The sequence below is a fragment of the Pseudorca crassidens genome, chromosome 16, assembly GCF_039906515.1.
Source record: "Pseudorca crassidens isolate mPseCra1 chromosome 16, mPseCra1.hap1, whole genome shotgun sequence".
NCBI lineage: Eukaryota > Metazoa > Chordata > Mammalia > Artiodactyla > Delphinidae > Pseudorca > Pseudorca crassidens.
This window is the reverse complement of record NC_090311.1, coordinates 49358008-49382657: the sequence shown is the minus strand read 5'-3', so window position 1 is coordinate 49382657 and position 24650 is coordinate 49358008. Positions and strand designations below refer to the sequence as shown.

The 24650-nt window shown below is 42.8% G+C and overlaps 1 protein-coding gene across 2 annotated transcripts in view; it reads right to left on the bottom strand.

Moving 5' to 3' along the window:
• Positions 1-24650, bottom strand: part of GRID1 (glutamate ionotropic receptor delta type subunit 1) — a 666917-nt gene that overhangs the window by 36425 nt on the left and 605842 nt on the right. For both annotated transcript variants that reach the window (XM_067710323.1, XM_067710322.1), the window contains exon 13: positions 18134-18329. In XM_067710323.1, the coding sequence (XP_067566424.1) occupies positions 18134-18329 (196 nt within the window). The remainder of the gene's footprint in view (positions 1-18133; positions 18330-24650) is intronic.

The following is a 24650-nucleotide window of genomic DNA, read 5'->3' as shown; positions in this document are numbered from 1 at the left end:
AGAATGCATGAACCCAGGAATCACAGAGGACAGGCATCCATGGGGTCAAATATTCCATGAAGAAGCACAGGGACAGGGCTTCGCAGATACTCCCAGCACGCGTGCACAAGTGCGTGTACACACACACACACGCCTGCGCACACACGGAAGGATGTGAGCCCCTTGGCCATGCGTGTCCTTTTCACCGCCCTAGCATGATGTCTGGCATACAGTTGGCGCTGAATAAATATGTATAAAGTGACGAATGCAGAACTGAAGGGCTGAATACTAGAATCTGAGAAGCCTGAGGACTTGAATCAAAGCACGCTGGGCTGGCGATGTCCTGTTTGCCCCTCCAAGTCTGCCTTCCACTCTTTTCCATCCTGTGCTCTCCTCCAGAGCCTGATTTCATGGATAGTATCAATGGTTACCTTTGGTCTCTGGCTAAGAGTCACTTCCTAAGATTCAGGAATAAACCAAATACTGATACTATTAAAACAACAATCATACCAATAAGCACTATTCATTCAAGCATATGTTCTCAAACTTGAGAGGGAATGAGTACCCCCTGGAGGGCACGTTCAAATACAGATGATTAACCTCTCCCCAACTTCCCTCCTCCAGCTTCTGATTCATTAGGTCTAAAGTAGGGCCCATAAGTTTCATTTCTAACATGTTCCTGGATGATGCTGATGCTACTGGTCCAAAGACCACCCCTGGGGAACTACTGTATTAAAATACACTCTACAAGGCATTGCACTCATCCATTCACATCACCTCTACTCTACAATAAAGCTGAGAAGACCTGGTATTATTATTCCTATTTTTCAGATGAGATAACTTTGTTTAGGAGTAAGTTTTTTTTTTTTAAATACATCTTCATCGGAGTATAATTGCTTCACGATGCTGTGTTAGTTTCTGTTGTACAACAAAGTGAATCAGCCTTGCCCAAGATCTCACCTCTGGCACAAGATGGGTACAAGAATCAAACCCAATTCTTTTTTTTTAACTTTTTATTTTATATTGGAGTATAGTTGATTAACAATGTTGTGTTAGTTTCAGGTGTACAGCAAAGTGATTCAGTTATACATGTACATGTATCTATTTTTTTTTCAAATTCTTTTCCCATTTAGGTTATTACATAATATTGAGCAGAGTTCTCTGTGCTATATAGTAGGTCCTTCTTGGTTATCCATTTTAAATATAGCATGTCAATCCCAAACTCCCTAACTATCCCTTCCCCCTGCCCCTGCTCCCACCTCCCTGGTAACCATAAGTTCATTCTCTAAGTCTGTGAGTCTGTTTCTCAAACTCAATTCTTGTTAACTCAAATCCCACACTTTAGTCACTACACTATGTGGCCTTAACGGAGCACTTGACTCCATTAAGACAAAGTTCAAGTGAGACTCACGAAACTACACCCTGAGGCCAGTGTAGCTTTGCCATCTGCAGACACATCCTCTCAGTGTTTCTTTAGCCATAAAGGTTTGTTGGAAACTGGCAACCTGGACTATGCAGGAAAGAGAAAGAAGCAGTAAAGTTGCATGTGATCACGATTCATATTAAAGACTCTCCCTTAATGTGTTCAGAGACCATCCCTGTGGGGCTTACGTTGAAGAGTCTCATTTTCTAATCCCATTTGTAGCTAAGGATCCCTTTATGGCCTTTGCTAAAATGTCAGCCTTGAGAGAGAGAGAAAGAGCTCTCACAATAGCCTTTCACTCTTTGAGGAGCCACAAAAGAGGTCATGTCCTGATCCAGATGGACTCCCATTCCCTCACAGAACAAGTTCTGAGCTCTACCTGTCAGGATGTACAGCTCTGTAAAGTCAAAGAATCTGCAAGATGCGCCACTAGGGGGCCTGCAGGGTCGCGGCCCTGATAGAAGCCCACCTCATGGTCCAGGGCTGCTGAATACTCACTAGAAAGTGGAGTGATGCCTGCTCATCACTTCCTGACATAAGCAACTGAGGTCTGAGAGCCGAGCTGCACGGATACGTCCAAAACCTTTCAACGTGAAGATTCTTAAAATATTAGAAATACCAAATTTCACTGCTGAGCAGTTTCTTTACCAGGCTCCTCACCATTCCTGCTTCCTTTATCTGACCCTTAGGAGGCATGCTTTTCTGAGCTCTTACTGTTCTAATTACTCTTCCTGATTTGAGTTAATCCACCTCTCATTTCTCTCTCTCTCTGCTTCTCTGCCTTTGTCCACCTGTTGGTGTGTGTGTGTTTTACACACACACGGTAAAAATTTTAAATGTAGGGTTCAAAGCCAATCTTAATACCTCTATGTTGGAGAGTAAAGGGACTATTTATTAGAGGTTCCCATTCCAGTAGAAACAACTACTTATACCCAAATAGGTTTTTTTGTTGTTGTTTTTAAAATGGAGGTATAGTTGATTTGCAATATCATGTTAGTTTGGGGTGTACAGCACAGTGACTTGGTTTTTTGTTTGGTTTTTGAAGATTATGTTCCATTATAGGTTACTACAAGTTATTGGGTATAATTCCCTGTGCTATACAGTAAATCCTTGTTGCTTATGTATTTTATGTTAATCCCATACTCTTAATTTGTCCCTCCCTGACTCCCTCTCCCCTTTAGCAACCATATGTTTGTTTCCGTCTGTGACTCTGTTTCTGTTTTGTATATACATTCATTTGTATTGTTTTTTACATACCACATATAAGTGATATCATACAGTACTTGTCTCTCTCTGACTTATTTCACTAAGTGTAATATTCTCTAGGTCCCTCCATGTTGCTACAAGTGGCAATATTTCATTCTTTTTTATAGCTGAGTAATATTCCATTATATATATATATATATATATATATATATATATATATATATATATATATATATATATCTCACATCGTCTTAAACAGTCATCTGTTGATGGGCACTCAGGTTGATTCCATGTCTTGACCAGTGTAAATACTGCTGCTATGAACACTGGGGTGCACGCATCTTTTCAGCTTAGAGTTTTTGCTTTTTCTGGGTATATACTCAGGGGTGAAATTTCTGGATCATATGGTAGTGCCAATTTTAGTTTTTAAGAAACATGCATACTGTTTTCCATAGTGACTGCACCAATTTACATTCCCACCAACAGTGTTCAAGGGTTCCTTTTTCTCTTCATCCTCTTCAATATTTCTCACTTGCAGACTTTTTGATGATGGCCATTTTGACAGCTGTGAGGTGATATCTCATTGTTTTCATTAGCATTGCTCTAATAATCAGCGATGTTAAGCATCTTTTCATGTGCCTATTGGCCATCTGCATGTCTTCTTTGGAAAAATGTCTACTTAGATCTGCCCATTTTTTGATTGGGTTGTTTGTTTTTTAAATATTGAGTTGTATGAGCTGTTTGTGTATTTTGGATCTTAATCCCTGGTCAGTCACAAATATTTTCTTATTGATGATGACAATGATGATGGTGATAGTAATAATAATAAACACATGGATGGTAGAAAGAGTGCAATAATCTTCAGGCAAATTGTTTAACCACTCTGAGTTTTACATTCCTTATTTTCAAAATGGAAATATTACAAAATGCCCTCAATGGTAAAGATAAAGTGTATGAACACAATAGCATGCATAATAATTTCTTAATAAATGTTATTTTCCTTCCCCTCTTTCTCCCTGCTTGTTGTTCCTGGACAAACAACATTATACCAACAAAATGGAAATAAAAATAAGCTAAACAAAAACTGCCAACGATCTGACTGACACAAAAAATCAAAATTGTTCTCACCAGCTACTGCTTCTTGATTTTAATGTAATCAAAGAACAAAACAATTCAGTTCAAAATACAAAAACTTAAGTTATAAAACCTAAAGCCATAATACTCAGTGGAACAAATAGAATGGAATCAGCCCACAATTATAGACTTGGGTAAAAAGCAAATTATGGGGCAGAGGAAATCTGAAGAATAAAATCAGATTTAAGGGAAGTGAACGTCCTCCCACGCTTCAAATGAGGAGTCAGAAAGAGAAAAACAAATACCGTACGCTAACACATATATATGGAATTTAAGGAAAAAAAAGGTCACGAAGAACCTAGGGGTAAGACGGGAATAAAGACACAGACCTACTAGAGAATGGACTTGAGCATATGGGGAGGGGGAAGGGTAAGCTGGGATAAAATGAGAGAGTGGCATGGACATATATACATATATACACTACCAAACGTAAGGTAGATAGCTAGTGGGAAGCAGCCGCATAGCACAGGGAGATCAGCTCCGTGCTTTGTGACCACCTAGAGGGGTGGGATAGGGAGGGTGGGAGGGAGGGAGACGCAAGAGGGAAGAGATATGGGGACATATGTATATGTACAACTGATTCACTTTGTTATAAAGCAGAAACTAACACACCATTGTAAAGCAATTATACTCCAATAAAGATGTTAAAAAAAAAAAAAAGAAAGGAATCAAAGTTAGCATGATGGCACAGATGTTGGTTTGATTCCAAAGCTTACCCTACCAAATTATAAAAATCGCAGAAGAAAGTAATTGAAGAATTCATAACAAGATTTGCTTGGCAATGCTCAAAACCCAAAGCAAAGTAATTTAATAAGGGAGGCACAGTGGGAGCCGCCTTCCTTGACCTTAGCACTGTATTATCCCAAACCAATCATCATCAAACAAAATTAAGCTGTAGGGCATTATGAAGGGGCCAATGTAGTCAACTGCACGGAAACCTGCTCCAGGACACTGACTAAGCCCCCTGCCCTCCCCACCCTTCCTCATCCCTTCTTGCCCCCTCTGCAACTAGATCCCAGCAATCCTGCTCATTCTTCTTGAAGAAAGATGCACATGGATGCATTTCTGAATACTCTCATTTCTTACTCACTGAACACTTATTTTGTTTGATTTTTGAAAGGATAAAAGGTTTTGGATGTCCATGTTCACTGCCCTGTGCCTACCTCTGCTCTTGGCCCTGGGGACAAACAAATGAATAAGAGACAGGCCCAACCCTATGGAGGCTCAGAGCCTAGTCAGGATGTGACAGAGCAGGGCACTGAGGATGGGGGTGACATCTGATGAATCTGTACTCTGGGATGCATAGGGTGTTAAGGGAGCCCCTGGCCCTGCCCTGAGAAACTAGAAGCTCCAGCAGGGGGTCGGGAAGAGTGAACGCTTCTGCTGAGGTTGGAGAGATAATCAAGAATCATCCTGGCCAACAAAGAAAAGGAAGGCTTTCCAAGCAGCAGTACCCAGGTGTATAAAGGTGAGGAGAGGGGAAGGAACTGCTCAGGTTTCCTGTGATGAAAACACTAGGTAAGTGGCAGCAGAAGCTGAGGCTTCATTTTGATCATGCATCTCTTCTATTTTTGCACAGTGTCACCAGGTAATGACACAGGTGCTGGAGTGAGAAAAATACTGAGTTCAAACCCTGGGTCCGATATTGACTCAAGCATGATTTTCAGCAAGTCCCTTGCCCTCCTTAAACTCTAGTTTCCTAATTAATAAACGAGTTGTGTAGAAGCACAGTTGAGCTAATTAATGCACGGAAGAAACTTATCCCCACCCCTGATCCATCGAGGGCTCTCTAACAGTAGACACTGCGATTAAATTAACCTCCTGATTGTCCAAACATCGATGCAAGGCCCCAAAGGAAGGAAGGAAAACTCTGGGCAAAGTAACACAAATCTTTTATTTTTGAAATAACATCCTGTCCCAAACCAGCCTTCATCTTCACTTTGACCTTATACCAAGTCTAACTCAATTTTATCAGGAAAGTATCAAGCCCACTCTTACATATTAACTGAGCTCACCACTAGTAAATGAGTTGACTAATGAAAGAATGAATGAATAAAAACCCCATATATTTCAAACATCAAATCATTGCATAAATACACATTTGAGGAAGGGGTTGTTAGGTGCATCAATTTTATTATTAAACAAAGGTAGGTGTCTAACCATGATCTTATTCAGTTTCCTCAAACTGCCAAAATTCATGAATTTTGCCTAATGTAGGCCAAGGAAAAAGTGAGTTGAAAAGAAAGAGATTTCTTTTCCACTCCAGTCCCCAGAATAATAAAGCAAAATAAAGTCAAAATTCATATGTACCTACATAAAGAGAAAGAGAAAGAAATTTAAAAAAATCACTATAAAGGATTTGAGAAAAGTAGAAAAATACCAATTTATTAAAAGGCTTTTCCTTCTAAAGATAAATCCACAAGGATTTAATGAAAAAACAAAAACAAAAACAAGAAACAACACTGAAGCCTCAGTATTCTTTTGATCCCAAAGATAGAATGTAATTTATTCAAAGCCCTGCTTTTGGCAGTACTCAGGAATATTTTGTTGAGAGCTTTAAATGTTTATATCCTTTTCTGACACCATATTTCCACTTTTGAGAATTTGACCTGCAGAAATAAATATAGTAACTGAAAAATCATGAGGCACAAGGATGTTCACTATAATGTTATTTGTATTTGTGAAAAATTGGAATCGACCCAAGTGACAATCAAGAAGGAAATGTTTAATTTTACATCTATTTGATAAATATTAAGTAGCCACTAAAATGATTTTTAAAGTTTTACAACAGTGTTAAAAAAGTACAGGATAAAACATATTTTCTCTAACATCATAATTATGTAAAACATATGCAGAGATTCAAAAAAGACTCCCCAGAAATACCCACAAGAATTCCTAGAGCCTTATTTAGGTGGTGAAAAAAATATGTGTAACTGGTTTTTTTCTGCTTATTTTTAGAAACAGTCTAAACTTTTAAAAATGGTGACATATATTTATTTAAATGACATACACATTTAAATTATAAATGTATAACCTAAGATTTCCTCTCAAAACCTCTTATTTTAAACGTTGTCATGGATTGGGGGCTATTTAACCTGAGTGCCTTTGGAGTTGGGTTGGACCACAGATTTAAAGCATGTGAAGAAGGCTCAGGTATATTACAGGGTCAAGACAGCCAGAACTCAGCCTGAGACGCAGAGAAGGGGTTCTGTAGACAGCAATTGTTAAACAGGGAAAATACCACTGCCGTCATTCTCCTACGAGGAGACTATACATTTAGTAGAAATAAAAATGAAGTTTTGTTCACATGGCATTCCACTGTCTTTTCTGCCTCTCTGGTTTCCTTTAGTTTTCTGTGTATTTTATTTCCTGCTTGTCAGTTTTCTCTCACATTCTCACATTTGTATCTTCAAAACTGAAAAGGAATTGAGGCATTTGGATTGTAAAATGTAGGTACATGACAGGACTACCTTTGGAAGCTTTCCTCAACTTCACGAAGCAGAATAAATCCCCAATTTCTGTTCTCATACCCTTTTCCACACTAAATCACAGCCATTTGTTGTCCTCCAGAACTCAATAGGGATACCTGAAGAAAAAGACTGAGTCCGATGCTTTGTATTTTGAGCTGATGATAATGAAAGAACAACATATAAAAATTCATGGAATTCAGCTAAAACAGTGCTTAGAGGGAAACGTATAGCTTTAAATACTTATATTAGGAAAGAAAACAGGAGTAAAATCAATTATCTAAGTTTCAACATTAAGAAGCGAGAAGAGGTAAGAGCAAATTGAAACCAAAGTAAATAGAAGTAAGAAAAAATTAACAAAAAAGCTGAAATCAATAAGATATAACAACAATCGAGAAAATCAATAATATCAAAAGTTGATGTTTTAAAAGGAACAACTATGTTCACGTATTAAAAAACTCAATAGTGTAAAGATATCAGTTTTCCCCCAAATGATCTATAGATTCGATGTAATAGCTATCAAAATCTCAAGCTTTCTTGAGGAAATTGACAAGATGATTATAAAATTTAAACGGAAGTGCAAAAGTTCTAGAATTGACCAAATAATCTTGCAAGAGAAGAACAAAGTTGAAAGCACTACCTGATTTAAGGAATTATTATAAAGCTGTAGTGATCAAGACTTTTTTTATTGGCATAAGAATAGATATATAGATCAATGGAATGGAATAGAGAATCCAGAAACAGACCAACACATATATGTCCAGTTGATTTTCAATCAAAGCACCTAGTCATTTGTTAATTAAATACAAGTTAATTAAATACAAGTCACTTGTTAATTAAATACACCATTTTAAATAAATGGTGCTAGGTCAATTGGATAGACACATGGGGGAAAAAAAGTGAATCTGGACTACTTCTTTATTCCATATACAAAAACTAATTTGAGAATGCAATGTAGACATAAATGTAAAACTTCTAGAAGAAAACTTGGAACTTTGAGGTAGGCAAAACTTTCTTAGGACACAAGAATTATTAAACGCAAAAGAAAAGAAAAATTGATATATGGGGCTTTATCAAAATTAAAATTTTCTACTCTCCACAAGACATCATTAAGAAAATGAATGGGCAAATTACAGACTGGGAATTATATCTGGAGCACTTATATTTGATCAAGGACTTATATCCAGAATATATTTTTAAAAACTCATCTAAATCAACAATGAAAATACGAAGTGCCCAGTAAAAATTTAAAAAGGACTTGAGCACACCCCTCTCCAAGGAAGCAACATGGATGCCCAATAAGCACATTAAAGTGCTGGACATTATTAGCCACCAAAGGAATGCAAATTAAAACAATGAGATAACCTCACAGCCACTTAATTGTTTACTGTCCCAAAGGCTGACAACACTAAATGTTGGTTAGGATGTCCAGCAACTGGAATTTACAAGCACATAAGCAGGATATCACTAGTGGGATCGTAAAATAGAATAATCACATTGGAGGTGGTCAGGAGGTTTTTTACAGAGGTAAACATACATCTGCCCTATGACCCAGAAAATTCACTCTAACGTATTTAGCAAAGAGAAATGGAAACATATGTCCACAAAATTTTGTACAAAAATGATCATACTGCCTTATTCATAATAGCTCTAAATTGGCAACAAGTGAAACGTATGTCAACTGGAGAATGGATAAACAAATTAAGGTTTGTTAATATAGTGGAATACTACTCAAAGGAAAAAAAAAAGAAGAAAGAACTCAGTACCGATATCTACGGCTTCATGGTTAAATCTCATAAATATTTGTTGGGTGAAAGAAACTACACACAAATATACATATTTTATATTATTCAATTTATATGAATTCCAAGAACAGTAAATTTAATCTGTGGTACCAGAAATTCATAAGTGGTCGCTTTTGAGGTTACGGAGAGACGTTTCTAGAAAGTGACATGAGAAAACTTTTCAAGGTGATGGAAATGTTCTACACAGTTGGCCCTCTGTATCTGTGGGTTCTGCACCGAGAATTCAACCGTGGATGAAAAATATAAAAAACAATTCCAGAAAATTCCAAACAGAAAAACCTGAATTGGTTGCGTGCATGCTGGCACTGATTCGTGTGGCATTTACATTGTATTTACAAATATCTGCATAACATTTACATTGTATCAGGTATTGTAAGTAATTTTATAATGACTGATGATTATTTAAAGTACACAGAAGGATGCTTATAGGTTATATGCAAATACTCCACCATTGTATATAAGGAATTTGAGCATCCATGGATTTTGGTATCTGCGGTGTCCTGGAACCAATCCCCCTCAGATACTGAGGGATGACTCTATCTTCTTTTGGGTGGTGATTACGCAGTTGTACATAATAGTCTAAACCCATGAAATAAACATTTAATATAAGTGCATTTTATTGTTTGTCAACTCTACCTCATAAAAAGACTAAGTGTTATTTGTCCTTATATTTTTATTATGTTCTTTTCCTAATATATAGTAGGTGCTAAGGCATTTTGCTGACATCTACTCAATGTCAACCTTGTACTGCAATCCGCACTGGACACTTTCCATTTTTGCACTGGTAAACTCAACTCATCTGGGCAGGCTTGTCTCAGTCTCACAGATAGCTCAGAGATGTGAATTCTCTTGACCAAAGCCACAGATTAAATCTGATTGAAAGTGGAACTTAACTTCTTCACATATCCAAGCTCTTAGGAGGAAGCTATTCAAATTACATTTATTGAATAGATGAATAAGTGAATAAATGAAAGAATAAAGAGAAGAGACCATCCAACTTGCAAAAAGGATATAGTGCCTTTTGACTATTTACAATAGCTAGGACAAGGAAACAACCTAAATGTCCATCAACAGAGGAATGGATAAAGAAGCTGTGGTACATATATACAATGGAATATTATTCCGCCTTAAAAAAGAATGAAATAATGCTATTTGCAGCAACATGGATGGATCTAGAGATTGTCATACTGAGTGAAGTAAGTCAGACAGAGAAACAAGTATCATATGGTATCACTTATATGTGGCATCTAAAAAAAAAGGGTACGAGCGAACTTATCTACAAAACAGAAACAGAGTTACAGATGTAGAAAACAAAGTTACGGTTACTGGGGGTAAGATGGGGGGAGGGATAAATTGGGAGACTGGGATTGACATATACATACTACTATATATAAAATAGATAACTAACAAGGACTTACTGTATAGCATACAGACTCTACTCAATACTCTGTAATGGCCTATATGGGGAAAGAATCTATAAAAAAGTGGATATATATGTATAACTGATTCACTTTGCTGTACATCTGAAACTAACACAACACTGTAAATCAACTACACTCCAATAAATTTTTTTTTTTAAAAAAGGATATAGTGCCTTTTGAGCAAGAATGAAAGAACAGAGATGAATGGGGAATTCTCTCGTGGCCCAGTGATTAGGACTCGATGCTTTCATTGCCGAGGACCCAGGTTCAATCCCTGGTCGGAACTAAGAAAGATCCCACAAGCTGCTCAGTGTGGCCAAAAAAAAAAAAAAACAAAAAGAATAGAGACGAATGATTATCCAGCGTCTGTGAGTGTCTGAGAAGGAAGGAGGCGTGTAGAATCCCCAATGTGCACTGACTTAGCAGCAGAAAAAGGACAAAATATGTGTCTTGGAGCATATGCCTACAAAGCCCACTGCTGCTACAGAGAACAGCACTGTTGGTTTCCACCGAACAGGGCTGCCTAGTTTGTACCAGTCCTTTTCCTGGGGGGGTCAGACCTGCATCAAAGGATTCCTTTCATCAACTTGACCAAACCTTCCGGATCACTGAACCTAGCATCCCCAAGATATAAAGGAGCGCCATCCCATGTAAGTCTCTCCCCACTCCTCAGTAAGGACTTCCAGTATGCCATGGAAGCAGGATGCTTCCTCACTTTGCTCCCTCCAAATGGAGGGCACTGTGGGGCATCAGAGTTCCTGATCCTCCCATGGAAGACTGTAGTCCTTCTGGGGACCACCTTTTCTGCCACAAGGTATGGTTCCTGGCACTCAGCAGGGAGTGTGTACAATGAGAGTGTTCCTTGTCACAGAGCAGAGAGCCAGGGCAAGGAATGAAGGCAGGTGCTGACTGGTGATACCCACAGTCAATCTGGCGCCAGGGCAAGCATTAGATCAGTGTGGAAATAAATAAGATCTGTGGGCCCGTTTTCTTCCTGCATTTGCATTCACACTTTATGACCTCAGCGATATTTACTGAGTGGAAAAAACAACCTTCTGTTACAACTGCTTGCCTGCGAAGTGACTTCCATCTGAAAAATACTATCTCCAGCCACAGGGTCTGGAACATGCTACTTCTCTATTTATTCAAAGAGCCCAATGAGCTGTGAAGATTGACATTTAAACTATTAAACTGTATTCTATTTGACAATGTTATTAAATATTAGGTTTGATTTATGGAAAGACTTAATAAATTGGCAGCCTGGGTTAGCCCTGACACTGTACAGAAATGGGGTTATGCTGGGTGTTACTTCATAGAGTTGATCAAGCTAAAGAAAAATTTTAAAAGTCTTACCAACAACATGAAAGTCAGATTCCATGTGACAAAGTTATTAGCATACAAATTCGAACCACTTGCCAGCTCGATTCTGCATCCGAGTTTCTCTAATCGATATTTTTAATAATTGGGAAATCAAAAGATAAAATCACAGACTTAAATAACCTTTGCTATGTCACATGGAAAGAGAACTAAGGCTTTTAAACATGGGAGCCAGGCATATATCTTGCTACTTTGGTGTAAAAGAGGAAGAGAAATAGAAGCACAAGTAAACAGTATGCAAGGGGGTGCAGACACATTGGGTATAGAAATGGGGATGTAACCCCATGGGAAGAGGCAAGGTTGAAGTGAGACATGACTGTGCCATGGCTTACTCACGTCCACGTGACCTTGAACAAGCCACTTAATCTCCCTGAAGGTCAGTCCCATTTCTACATGATGGAGGCAATAATAATCAAGTAGTTCTGTTTAGGATAAATAGATCAATATGTGTAGATCATTCGGCAGAGTGCCTGGCACACAGTGACTGCTCAGCAGATTTCGGGGGGAATTAGGCCAGGTCAGGAGTGAGGCTGGGTCCCAGTGTAGTGAGGGCAAAGACTGTGGGCCATCAGAGGTAGGCCTGAAAAGAACAAGAAAGGACAAAGCCTGTATGCTACTAGATGGTATGGAACTTAGGTAATGGCATAAAGCCAGAGGAGGAACTGCCTGCTAGACGTGCTTATATACTCTAGTAGGTAGTTTTATAGAGCTTAGATGATAAGCTACTGGATATGTCTATAAGTTATCAGATGGCATTTACCGATGGACAGTATCCCTGGAGCACCCATGGCTCTGGGCTAGGGATCCTCAAAACTTTTTCTACAAAGGGCCAGGGTAAGAAATATTTTAGGCTTTGGAGACCACATGGTCTCTGCCACAACTACTCAACTCTACTGAAGTAGCAGAAAAGCAGCCACAGACAGTATGTAAATGACCGAGTGTGTGTTCCAATAAAACTTTATTTGTAAAAGCAGGTGGTGGGCCAGATTTAGCCCATGGACCATAGTTTGTGGACCCTTGCTCTAGTCTGCCTCACGCCTGACAAGTACAGGTGGCTGAGAGAAATGAAGGCAGCCTCTCTCTACTCTCCAAGGACCAGCAGGACCTCTTTCCGAAGAGGTGGGTATCAAGAGACAAGGGACTATAAAGCTATTTACCTCATCCCTCCCATCAAGGAATTCACAGAGGGTAACCTACTCACTGATGACACCAACTACACCCCTGATTTATGTGTCTCTGCTCAGTCAGACAACAAACAGATGATTCATTCAGGGACAATCAGTATTTATTGAGAATTGCTGGGCACCATGCAGGTTTGCTCTAAAAACTGCACACTGTGGGCTTTTAATAAATAAATAAATTTCCCTCTGCTTCCAAATCCCTTTCTGCTTTCTTCGCCAGGGCCCAGAAAGGGCTGCCCCCTCTCTATCTGAGTGATGGCTGGCATGAAGGAGTAGGTCACAGCAGGGGGGGAAACCATGACATAATTCCTTTCTCTGGTTCTGATACTGTGCAAAAGTGATCACCTCTTGCTAAGCAATTTCCCACCTAAATTGGTTTCAGGTCATTAAAAGCTGCAGCACAAGGAAAAAAAAAAATACCAGCTCTCTGAGGTTACTTTCAACACCAAGCTCCTTGACTTTAGCAGCAATTAGACATTGTTCCACTACCAAGCACTCTCTGGAAATGGAGCCAGGGTCACCAAAGAGTAACTGGAAATTAGAAGTTGGAGCATCCTCCTCTTGCTAAAGCAGTTTCCTCTGATATCCCTTGGGGGCACCCAGTCCTCACCTTTGCCAGGCGGCCTGCATTGCACCCACGCGGGTTCTGTCTGGGATTCAGAGAAGCCCCTCCTCCCTGAATATCAAGATCATGTCCATATTTCCCAATATGCGGGATTTTTCCTTACAGTTTCTGGATTCAGGATATGGCCCTCACTCAGGGCACAGCCATCCCCAGTCTGGTGTGCTTCAGGCTGGGGATTCATAAGGTATTTGAAGTCAAAACCTGGGGGCTGAGGAGCAGTTCCAGAGGGGGCAGGGGACAGGAAGAGTTTCAGATAAGCATGTAAGTACAGTAGCCACCCAAACAGGCACATGCAGAAGGAAGGTTTGAGAGTGGGATCTGAGCTCTCCTTGCAGTAAAAAATGTAGTGCACTCCACTTTCTGACAGTACTATAAACTCACTTATATGACACCAGTTATAAAACCCTTAACATTTGCCTAATGCTGACAGTCAGTTTTTTTTCTTAAAGATCCAAGTGCAAGTGGGAGATTTGTGACCCCAAAGCTGGCTTGGGGTTTATAAAATGAATGTGTCATAAAAGCAACACATCCTCTGTACTGGAAAAAGATTAGATTCTGTACCATGAAGCTTTAGGCATTTATAAAGAACCCCTTATTTGCATCTTCCACCATGTATTTTTTTTTTTTTTTTTTTTTTTTTTGCGGTACGCAGGCCTCTCACTGCTGTGGCCTCTCCCGCTGCGGAGCACAAGCTCCGGACGCGCAGGCTCAGCGGCCACGGCTCACAGGCCTAGCCTCTCCGCGGCATGTGGGATCTTCCAGGACCGGGGCACGAACCCGTGTCCCCTGCATCGGCAGGCAGACTCTCAACCACTGAGCCACCAGGAAAGCCCCCACCACATATTTTTTTAACATTGTTTTATTCATGCGTGAGACCCTAAATATCACCAGAGGGTGATGATTTCTAAGGTGCCAACTATGGACTAGGAGTAAACAGGAGATGGGGAGATATCTCTCTAACGACCCATTTCCAGATTTACCGGCTCCAGAGGGCATTATTGGTGGCGTTGGCCTTCTTGAGGAACACCAGGAGTAGGCCTGCACCTGGGCACCCGCAAGGAGAGAAGCGGCTGGTGTGTCTTAAAGGTCTTAAATCAAACTCTGCCTGGCTGGCTTGGAATTATTTATTTGAAAGAGCAGGTAGGTGCAAAGAATGAGATTAATCACAACTCTTGGTTCAGGACACCCATCCTTTTGTCTAGGAACGGCCCTCTTTTAAAATTAACTTATTAATTATTTATTTTAATGAGAAATGAAAAATTAAAAAAAAAAAAAAAGGAAAGAGTGTGACTATAAAGCTAACACTGACCCTGACTTAGAGCCAACAATATGCTTCTCTCCTTCCTCTTGCTCTGTCTCTCCCATCTGTAGTAACCCTTACCCTGAGTCTTATATTTTATCATTACCTTGGATGTGTGTATGCCTGTGTTTAAAAGGGTGTTATGTTGAATGTTATTTTCTATTAGTTGACCTATATGAAATTGCCTTTAATGCTCTTTTTTTTACTCAATATTATTCAGCTAAGATTCATCCATACTATTACATCAAGCTGTGGTTCATTCATTTCATGCAGGTCTTATTTTTTTATTTTTTTTGCGGTACACGGGCCTCTCACTGATGTGGCCTCTCCCGTTGCGGAGCACAGGCTCTGGACGTGCAGGCTCAGCAGCCATGGCTCACAGGCCCAGCCACTCTGTGGCATGCGGGATCTTCCCAGACCGGGGCACGAACCCATGTCCCCTGCATCGGCAGGCGGACTCTCAACCACTGGGCCACCAGGGAAGCCCCACAGGCCTTATTTTTTAACTTGTTAATGCTCATCTGGATTGTTTCCAGGGTCCTGGCTCTATAAGCAATGCTACCATGGTCTTTCTTATCTCTGAGGCGCTGCAGAAGTTTGTTTTGGGTGGATGTATAGGAGTGGAATTGCTGAGTCACAGGGTATGCAAGTGTTCCATTTTCTACTAGAATGACAAACTTGTTTCCAAAGTGACTGTACTGAGTACACTACCACCAGCAATTAACCCCCTGTTACTCCCATCCTTTCTACCACCTCTCATTTGGGGCAAGTCTAATTGAGGTAAAGTGAGTGATATATCTTTATGGTCTTGAGTTTCCTTTTCTGGAGACACTAATGACTTTGAACATCTCTTCATGTGATTATCGGCCATATGTGGTACCTCTTCTGTGAAAGTCCTGTACAAGTCTTTAGCCCATTTTTCTATTAAATTGAGCTTTTCTTATTAATTTGTAAAAGTTCTTCATATAACATCCATACAGGATATGAATCCTATATTGACTGTATGCATTGTAAACATCCACTCGTAGTGTGTGACTTGCCTTTTTATTTTCTTTCAAGTCCCTTGTAATGAACAGAAGTTTGATAAAGTCAAAAGCTGCTATCTTTTCTTTTCTAAGTTCTTTTTGTAGCCTTGTTGCAATGAATCTTCATAAGCATCCAGTTTGGATGGGAGTATTGGCTCTCTGTGAGAGACAAGGAAATCAGAGAAGGGAAACTCCAAGGCCATTTGGACCAAGCCTTATATTCATAAAAGGTCTTAAATCAACTTTGTGCTCATTATCTCCAAATGAGGTCACCTATAGCCACAAAGATCCACTGTCAGGGATGAAAGAAAACCCAGCAGCTCAAGGTGAGAGCGCCATATTTCTCTGTGCACGAGGATGTAAGAGGTTTTAATAAACCTTGTGAGCATGGGAATAGCACATTTATGTTGCATTCTATTATTTTTGTCAAGATATCACTTGGTTAAATATAAACATTCCAAATCTACCATAACTTGTACTTTTAAATGTTTTAAGTGTCTAAAGGGAACCCGGAACAGGAAGTTGCCCAGGCCTCTCTCAACACTGAGAGGTTCCCAACAGGAAGAGTGGTGTGCTCAATTTTATGTCATTGGTGAGCTGTGGGACTGGGATTCACACCCAAACGTGCCAGGCCCCAGAGCCCAGACACTCTCTGCTGTTCAACTTTGCTAAATGACAGGGAGAAACCACTCCAAGCTAACTGCCCTGTGAGCACATGTGCCCTGGGGGGCTCCCACACCACACAAAGCACTGCCTTCAGGGGCCAGGGCCTATTGCTTCTGAAGCAGGACTCAGGCTCTGCCTCTCTCCTTGGACCCACTTGGGGCTCTCCTGAGAGGGGCTGGCAAACTGCTGAGGACTCTTCTCATCATGAAGAGCAAGGTGGTGGGTCCTAGTGGCCCCTAAGCTTTCTGCAGACTGCCCCCTTATATCCACTGCCCTCTGCAGTAAAGCTAAGGGATGGCCAAATGGCTGGGGATGTAGAACACGGGTATGTGTGTACATGAATATGTGTGTGCATTAGTGTGTGTGAGTAGTGGGAGCGTGTGCACGAGTGCCTTTGTGTGAGAGCCTGTAAGAAGGTTCCGCAGAGGTAGAATTGATGGGTAGGGAAAGGTAGGACACACTGAGGCAGGCTGGACAGGTGTGTGCATGTATGTGCGTACGTGTGTGTGAATGCATGTGTGTGAAGGTTCTGCAGAGGTGGTGGGGTAGGTTGAACAGGGAACAGAAGGGAAGAGATGCTGAGTGAGACAGGCTGGACAGCTGGTCTACCCAGAGAGGCAGTAGTGCTGGCCATGGTGCACATCTTTCTTGCATCATTCACTAATGACCAAGAGATAGTAGCCTCTGCATGTGAGGGTCATTGGGAAGAATGTGCCACCACCAGCAACATCCTGGTGACACCTGCCTTCATCCCACCACCTTCCTCCTCGTGGACCTTCAAGGGTTCTGCGGCATGTGGCAGATAAATACCAAACCCCTCAGTCTGGAACCCCAGGCATCAAAATTAACGAGGAGTGTGACTCACGGCTCTGATTCTCATCTGTATAACGGGATGATCATGATTAATTCGGGTCACTGTGGTAACTCACTGTAATAAATGAGCGAAGTCTAACCCACTGCTGAAGAATGCATTAACCTTTTTCTGCCCTTCCTCCTCCCAATCAGCCTCCATCCTGGGCTTGCTGTCCTTATCACCATCTCCCAAGCACACCTCTGCTCCACAGCTAGATCTTGCAGTGTGCCCACCCTCCCCTGAACCCTGTCTACCTCCGCCACCTACCTCTCACCTGGTCTTCTGCGTCTGCTTTTGTCAAGTGTTCTCACCTGGGGTGGGGAGACCCCTCTGCGCCACCATCCTCTGAGCCCAGGAGGAGGGAGGTCCATGTCTTGGGCTTAACCTGTCTGCTCTTCCCTGACCCTTTGGAAACTTAGAAAAGCCATAAGGACCAGCCCCTTTGCTTCTCCGGCCAAAAATGGGTGTCTACCTAAAGAAGGTGTGCCTCTTTACCTGATACCCACATGCTTATGAGAAGTGTCTATCTAGGCTGCTAACATGGATCACCTTGCAGGTGACAGGGATACTCAAAGGAGATGCCTCCGGGAAGGTATCTCCTACCCCAAGGATGACAGTCTCCATGGCCCCGTCACAGCACACACATGCCCAGGTAGCCAGCTCTCGCCTACCTTCCTGATGCCTTCTGAAGGGCTGGACACGCAGTTGTCAGCCCCTCCATTCTTGCTGATGGTCCGCCAGAGCTCAGCAAATGTGCTGTCTTGCTCTAGAGGGTTGGTGCCCTTGGCTCGGAAGTACTCGTACACAGCAGAATCCCGGACGGTGCCGTAAGACATCTCCACTTGTTTGGACAGGTCCTGGAACGTCCTGAAATACAAAATGGCCATGAAACATGGGTACATGTTGCAACTTGCAGGGACACACATGGGCTACAAGGCCCTCCTGAGGTCGGAGCCTGGCTGTGGCCACTGTCCACATCCTTCACTGCCAACCCCCAGCTGTATGAGTCCCTCAGTCTGGAGCACCACTTGCCAGGGCCTCATTCTATCCCAGTTACGTTTCCTCAGTGTAGATTAATTCAATAATGTCACTGAACACCTAAAACCAGGTTCTGTGCTGAGCCTGAAGGACAAAAGGATGAGAAAGACATGTTTCCTGCCCTCAAGGAGCTTAGAGTCTAGCTGCAGAAACATACAGACAGACAGTCACAATATGAAAGAGTCAGGGCAACGTGGGAGGCTGTACACTTAAGGTCTCCAGCTCAAATTCCTGCAGAAGCACAGGAAAGAGAAACACGTTGGCAAGACTGACGATGGTGACTGGTCTCTGACACTCAGAGATGGCGTGGGGCAGACACACACTCAGAGGTTGTGTCAGTGAAGAGGCATGTTCCCTCCACAGCTTGCAGCTGTTCTGGAGTTCCACCCAATGGTTGCCTTTTAAGAATCTCCGCCCAGTTTGCTTTTCAATAAAGAAAGAAATCTGGGTTTGTACATGAAATCTCTTGACTTTGAAGTGTTGACAATTATTCAAAAGGTGATGAAGATAAAACAAAGCACTTCTGAGAGCCTCAGTCTGTTGCACATGGAGGAGAAGCACATAGCTCAGGCCAGGTGCATGACGCAGGGAGGGGGCACGTCAGGTAGGTCCACCAGCGGTCCAGGAGCAGATGTCTGAGCTGGGGGCAGAGGAACAGTGCCTTCCTTGGGGTAGAAGGAAGAGTCACATCAGGAAGGACCAACTGGCATAAAGTTTTCACTTGTCCCGAGATGAGCTGTACCTGACTCTGTGTGCTGAGAGGACAGAACTGCAAAAAACAAAAAGCTCAATGGTGAGCCAGCCTCTCTCTCCAGGCTCCAACCTGATCCCTCTTTATTTATTTCTCTTCTGGGAATCTGTCTCTCCTTTTAATCAACCAGAATCATCATCCCCACCTCTCACTGAGTTACTGTTCCCACAAAGAGATCCAGTCATTCCCACCTGATCTACACAACCCTCCATCTTCTGATCTCATCTTCCCCTGTTGCTCCTGCATCCACAGGACCCCAAAGCCAAGGCTGAAATGAGAAATCCCACACAGTCCCCATTTATGGCACCAAACCACGGAGCTCCCTCTTCCTGGAATCCCTTTATCTTACTCATCCACCTGATACACCTCTGCAAACACCCTGAAGTTCCAGCTGCCACCTTTCCCTGTGGGAAGACATCGCCATCCCCCACCTCCCTGACCATCTCTATACCCTGCATGGCTTCTATGGCGGTAAGATCTCACTGTGATTGCAGGAAGCAGCGCAGCAGAATGGGTAAAGCAGGGGCTCTGGAGTCCAACTACCTGCCTTGCCTCTCAGCTCCACCAGCACTAACACTATGGGCCTGGGCAAATTAGCTGACCTCTCTGTGCCTCAGTTCCCAGATGTTTAAAAGAATAGGGCTAGAAGCAGAGCCTGTAGCAGAGGCTGCTGTGAAGATGAAATGAGGTGATATGTGTTCAACTCTTAGAGCAGTGAATGATGTAAACTCAGTGCCCAATAACTAGGAGCAATACTTCTGTGCTATTATTATATGGCTGGGTCCTCAGTAGATGGAGCCAAAGTAGCCCAGTATTTGCATCCTCAGCACTAGATCCAGGACAGTTGCCAGCCTGCACACAGAGGAACCAGCAATGAATGCTTCCTCCTGTTCTGGAGACACACTCCATGGAATTCCTTCAGGCACTGCTACATGGCCCAGAAACAGAGCTCAGGATTCGTTTCAATACATTACAGATGAAAGAAAACACAAAATAACAAATTTGATGAAGAAATCTTTCTAATTATTGTTCATTATTTATATCTAATTAAACCAAGATGTTCCTTTGCTTAAAGGGCCCCAAGGGTTGTAACTCTGTCGTAATCTGCCTGTAATGAAAGGACGAGGGATCTTTTTTTTCCCCCGCATTTTTTATTTTTCTCATGGTAATACAAACAAACACAAGGCTTTGATGAATGGGAAACATCAGGATGAATTACACAGTTGAGTCTAAATACTGAACTGCTCTAAATTACTGCAGTTTCGGTGAGTCTGGAATGAATGTGTAACCGCCAAGGAGTTCAGCACTACCGTTTCATCCCCCTGTTTGAAATGTAGATTTCCTCTCTCCTCTTGCTATTTATTCACAACGGAGCTCCTGGCCAGAGGCTCAGGGAGCATCTCTGGAATGCAAGCAGGCAGCCCAAATGTTATTGGCTTCATGTCCATTTCTGTCCCCTTAGAGGTCATTGTTCCCATCCCAAAACACCACCACCATCTTTGCTGTGCCAGCCCCCTGGCCTCCATCCATCATCTCCGGTAGCCATGAGTCTGTGTAGAAGGATCTTTCCCCACTTAAATGCACATTGCCTCTTTCAGGGAAGGTCTCCAAGCTCATTAACACACAGGAAGTATTACCATCATATTTCAGAGTGACTAAACCTAAGTCTCTTTGGAATCTGGCGGGAGGGCCTGACTACTCATGGACCAAAGCTGTCATCTCCCTGGGGCACTTATTCTCTTGTCCGATTGCTCAGTTTTGGAAGGGACATGGAAGGAGGAATAAAGAACAGCCAGCCATCCAGGCTCCAAGCCATCAGTCAGCAGAAGACAGATGTTCACATCAGATAAGACGCCCATCCAAACAAGCAAGGGAGGCTTAGCCTGGAGAAGGCTGTGCTAGCAGCACACTTAATTTAGCATGTTTCCCCAAATAGTCTCTTCAGCAACAACTGCTAGAAGTGTCCAAGCACCCTCACCACAGAGATGGAGGAGAGGCACACGTGGTGCCTCTATAAACCAAAATCATGCATGATACAACTGGCTGAAGTCATCCAACCAGGTGTCGCATCCACGGTCAGCTAGCTAGCTAGTTAGTTAGTTGGTACTAGGTAAGGCACAGAGGCACCTAGGCAAGGAATGCATGGTGGGCCTCATCAAGGGGTTCATAGTGATGGGTGATGAGTGGTCAGAGAAGTAAACCAACGGTAACTAAACAATGTGAGAGGGACTAAAGCAGAGTTCTGCATGAGGGGTCCTGGAAGCACACAGGAGAAGCACCTAGCCTGTTGGCCAGAGCTAAAGGAAGGATTTCTAGAGAAGGAAGCCTGCCTGGGTCTGGATTGACTAATTAAGTGTCCTGTGCAGGCATGCACACTTAGCGGCTGACACCCAGCTCTGTGCTCGGCTGCCTATCTCCTTACTTCACCTTTTAGTAACGACGAGTGTTACAATCCTCCCATGGCAAAGCTTAGCCTCTCTTCCATGCTTTCCACTGAGCCAGTATCTTTTACTCAATTGAACCCTATTGAAACTGGGTTTGGGACCAATAGGAGCTGCTTCTCTGCATCTCCTGGCCTGGATGGCTGATTTTTGGGATCTTCCCTAGCTGAAAGCATAGTTGACTCCTGTGAGCACATCAGACTGTCTCACAAAAGAACTCTGTAAGCATCCCTTGCCTCTGAGAGCAGTTTCCTCCAATTGAACAGGCACCTCCTGGAAGTCCCACAATGTCTCCTTCAGCTGTGGCCAAGGACAGTCTACCCAGGCCGGCACCACCTCCCTCCCTCCCCGTACCTTTCTCCACAAGTCAATCTTACTATTTCCCAGGTACATTTTCATTAAAAAAGAGATAAATTTGTTTCCAGCATGAGAAAAATCGATAACACAGAATGTATAAATACATCTTTGCATGCTACAGAAATACTTACATTGGCAATGAAGATAAATACCCTTGCAACAAGAGGAGAATCAATATACAGTATATGTAAAACAGATTTCAACAACTGTGGGGATGCCATCATCACGGGTCTGATAAATCTAAATCCCAAAGCCCTGTTATTCTTGCTTAAGGAGAAAAGGAATGGGAATTCCCTGGTGGGCCAGTGGTTAGGACTCTGTGCTTCCACTGCAGGGAGCACAGCTTCCATCCCTGGTCAGGGAACTAAGATCACACATGTTACAACGCAGCCAAAAAGAGAAAAAGAGAGAGAGAAAAGGAAATAGTGGAGTACCCCAAAAGTTACAGGCAGGTGGGGATGCTCATCCTTGTAATTTGAAACTGTCGTAACTACAGCCCACAGATGCCTTTACTATCACTCTGGCAGCCTCACTTTTCTTTTCTTTTTTTTTTTAATTAATTAATTTACTTTATTTATTTATTTTTGGCTGAGTTGGGTCTTCGTTGCTGCGCATGGGCTTTCTCTAGCTGCGGCGAGCAGGGGCTACTCTGTGTTGCAGTGTGCAGGCTTCTCATTGCGGTGGCTTCTCCTGTTGCAGAGCACAGGCTCTAGGCACACCGGCTTCACTAGTTGTGGCTCGTGGGCTCAGTAGTTGTGGCGCGCGGGCTTAGTTGCTTCTGTGGCACGTGGGATCTTCCCGGATCAGGGCTCAAACCCGTGTCCCCTGCATTGGCAGGCGGATTCCTAACCACGGCGCTACCAGGGAAGCCCCCTCACTTTTCTCTCTCGTGTCTGACTCGACAAGAATGGTGCTGTGCCAATCAGTTGGGATTGCCTGGTCAGGTTCCACAGCCTCCTTCCGGGACGTTTGGGTACCAGAGCTGCCCATTTCCCTGCCCTTCCTGAGCTTCTTCCCAGGGCTCCCCCTGTGCTTCCAGTCTCTCTAATCCTTCTCCCATGCAGTGGCTCCAACCCAGGGCTCCGCCACATTTCCCATTCTCTCCACCCCAGACCTGGGTTCTTCAAGGCGAACAGGACCTCAGGTGAAGGCTGAGACACTCCAAGATGCTTCTCAACCTTGGGCCCTGAAAGGCATCTCAGGGTCTTCATTCTTTCCTTCATCCAATGAAAAAAAATCCTATTTCCTGAGCATCTGCTTCTGTCAAGCACTGTTCTAGGTCTAAGGATATGAGCAACGCAAAGTTCCCACTCTTGGGGAGTTTGCACGATGGAGGTGGGAGAGAGAAACAAACATATGAGCAACAAACAAAAGAACCAATAATTACAAAATGCTGGGGTCAGCAAATTTTCTGGGAAGGGACAGAGAGCACGTACGTAGGTAGTAAGGGCCACACACCACTCTGTTGCATATTCCTTGATTTTGTGTTTTGGGTTTTTTTTTTTAGAACATTGTAAAATGTTTCAAAAAAAGAAAAACAATCTTAGCTTGCAGGCTGCAGGAAAATAGGCTGCTGGCCAGATGTGGCCTGTGGGGACGTAGTCAGCCGACTGCCGATGTCATGTTTCCAGTGATGAAAAGTGCTACGAAGAGTAATAAAGCAAAGTAAGGGTTACAGAAAATGATGGAAGAAGTGATTATATGAAGTATGCAGGGGGGTGTTTTAGCTATTGGAGCTGACATCGAGGGCGTGTGTTTCTTCACCACTTTTTCGTGACCTGGTCTGGGAGGAGGTGAGAGTAGAGACTGCTGAGGGCAGGGCTCAGACCTGGAGACGCTTGCCTTCCAAGGAGCAGAGGCCGGCAGGCTCGAAGCTCATCAGCCTCTCTCCCCCGGAATGGCCCCCTTTACGTGGACCAGGGTCCCCGCTGGGAGGCTGGGGCAGGCGATGCTGGATATTACATGGGGCTCCTTTGTATCTAATCTACAGGCTGTCATCTGAGTGACTGTATCCCAGCTCAGGAAACTGTCAGGTTAACACTGTATGAGGACACTTAGTGACCCACCGGGATGAGGGTCACATGGCAGGAAAATGCCTCTTTGTAGGACACAGGAGGCCAGGAAGCCCTTCTTCAAAAGTGTGTCCCAGAGGGCCCGGTGGGTACCGGGTACCCAGCTGATGTGTGCTCACTCCCTCCCCCAATCTTCCCTCCACATTCTTTTCCCTCCAAATCAAATTCTTTGATTACTATTGAAATTCAAAGATGCCCAAAGTACGCTAAGGAAAAAAAAAACAAACCTCAATGCATTTGGATGTAGTATATTTCCATTCTTATAAAGAGTAACCATTAATAAATGTATGTAAATATAGGGACAAAAACAGGAGGCATGTGCACTGAACAGGAACGAGACTTCCACTTTGTATAAATGTATTTCTGTAAAATTTGCATTTTTTATTACGTTGTAAACACAAGTGTGATCTGAATGATTTAACAAATCCTTCTGCTGCCCAAGTGTCAGTTCTGGGCCTTGGGAATTTAGCTCTGCGCTCTTCTGTCACCTCCACGTCCACCCCTTCCACCAACCGCCCCTGCAGCCAAG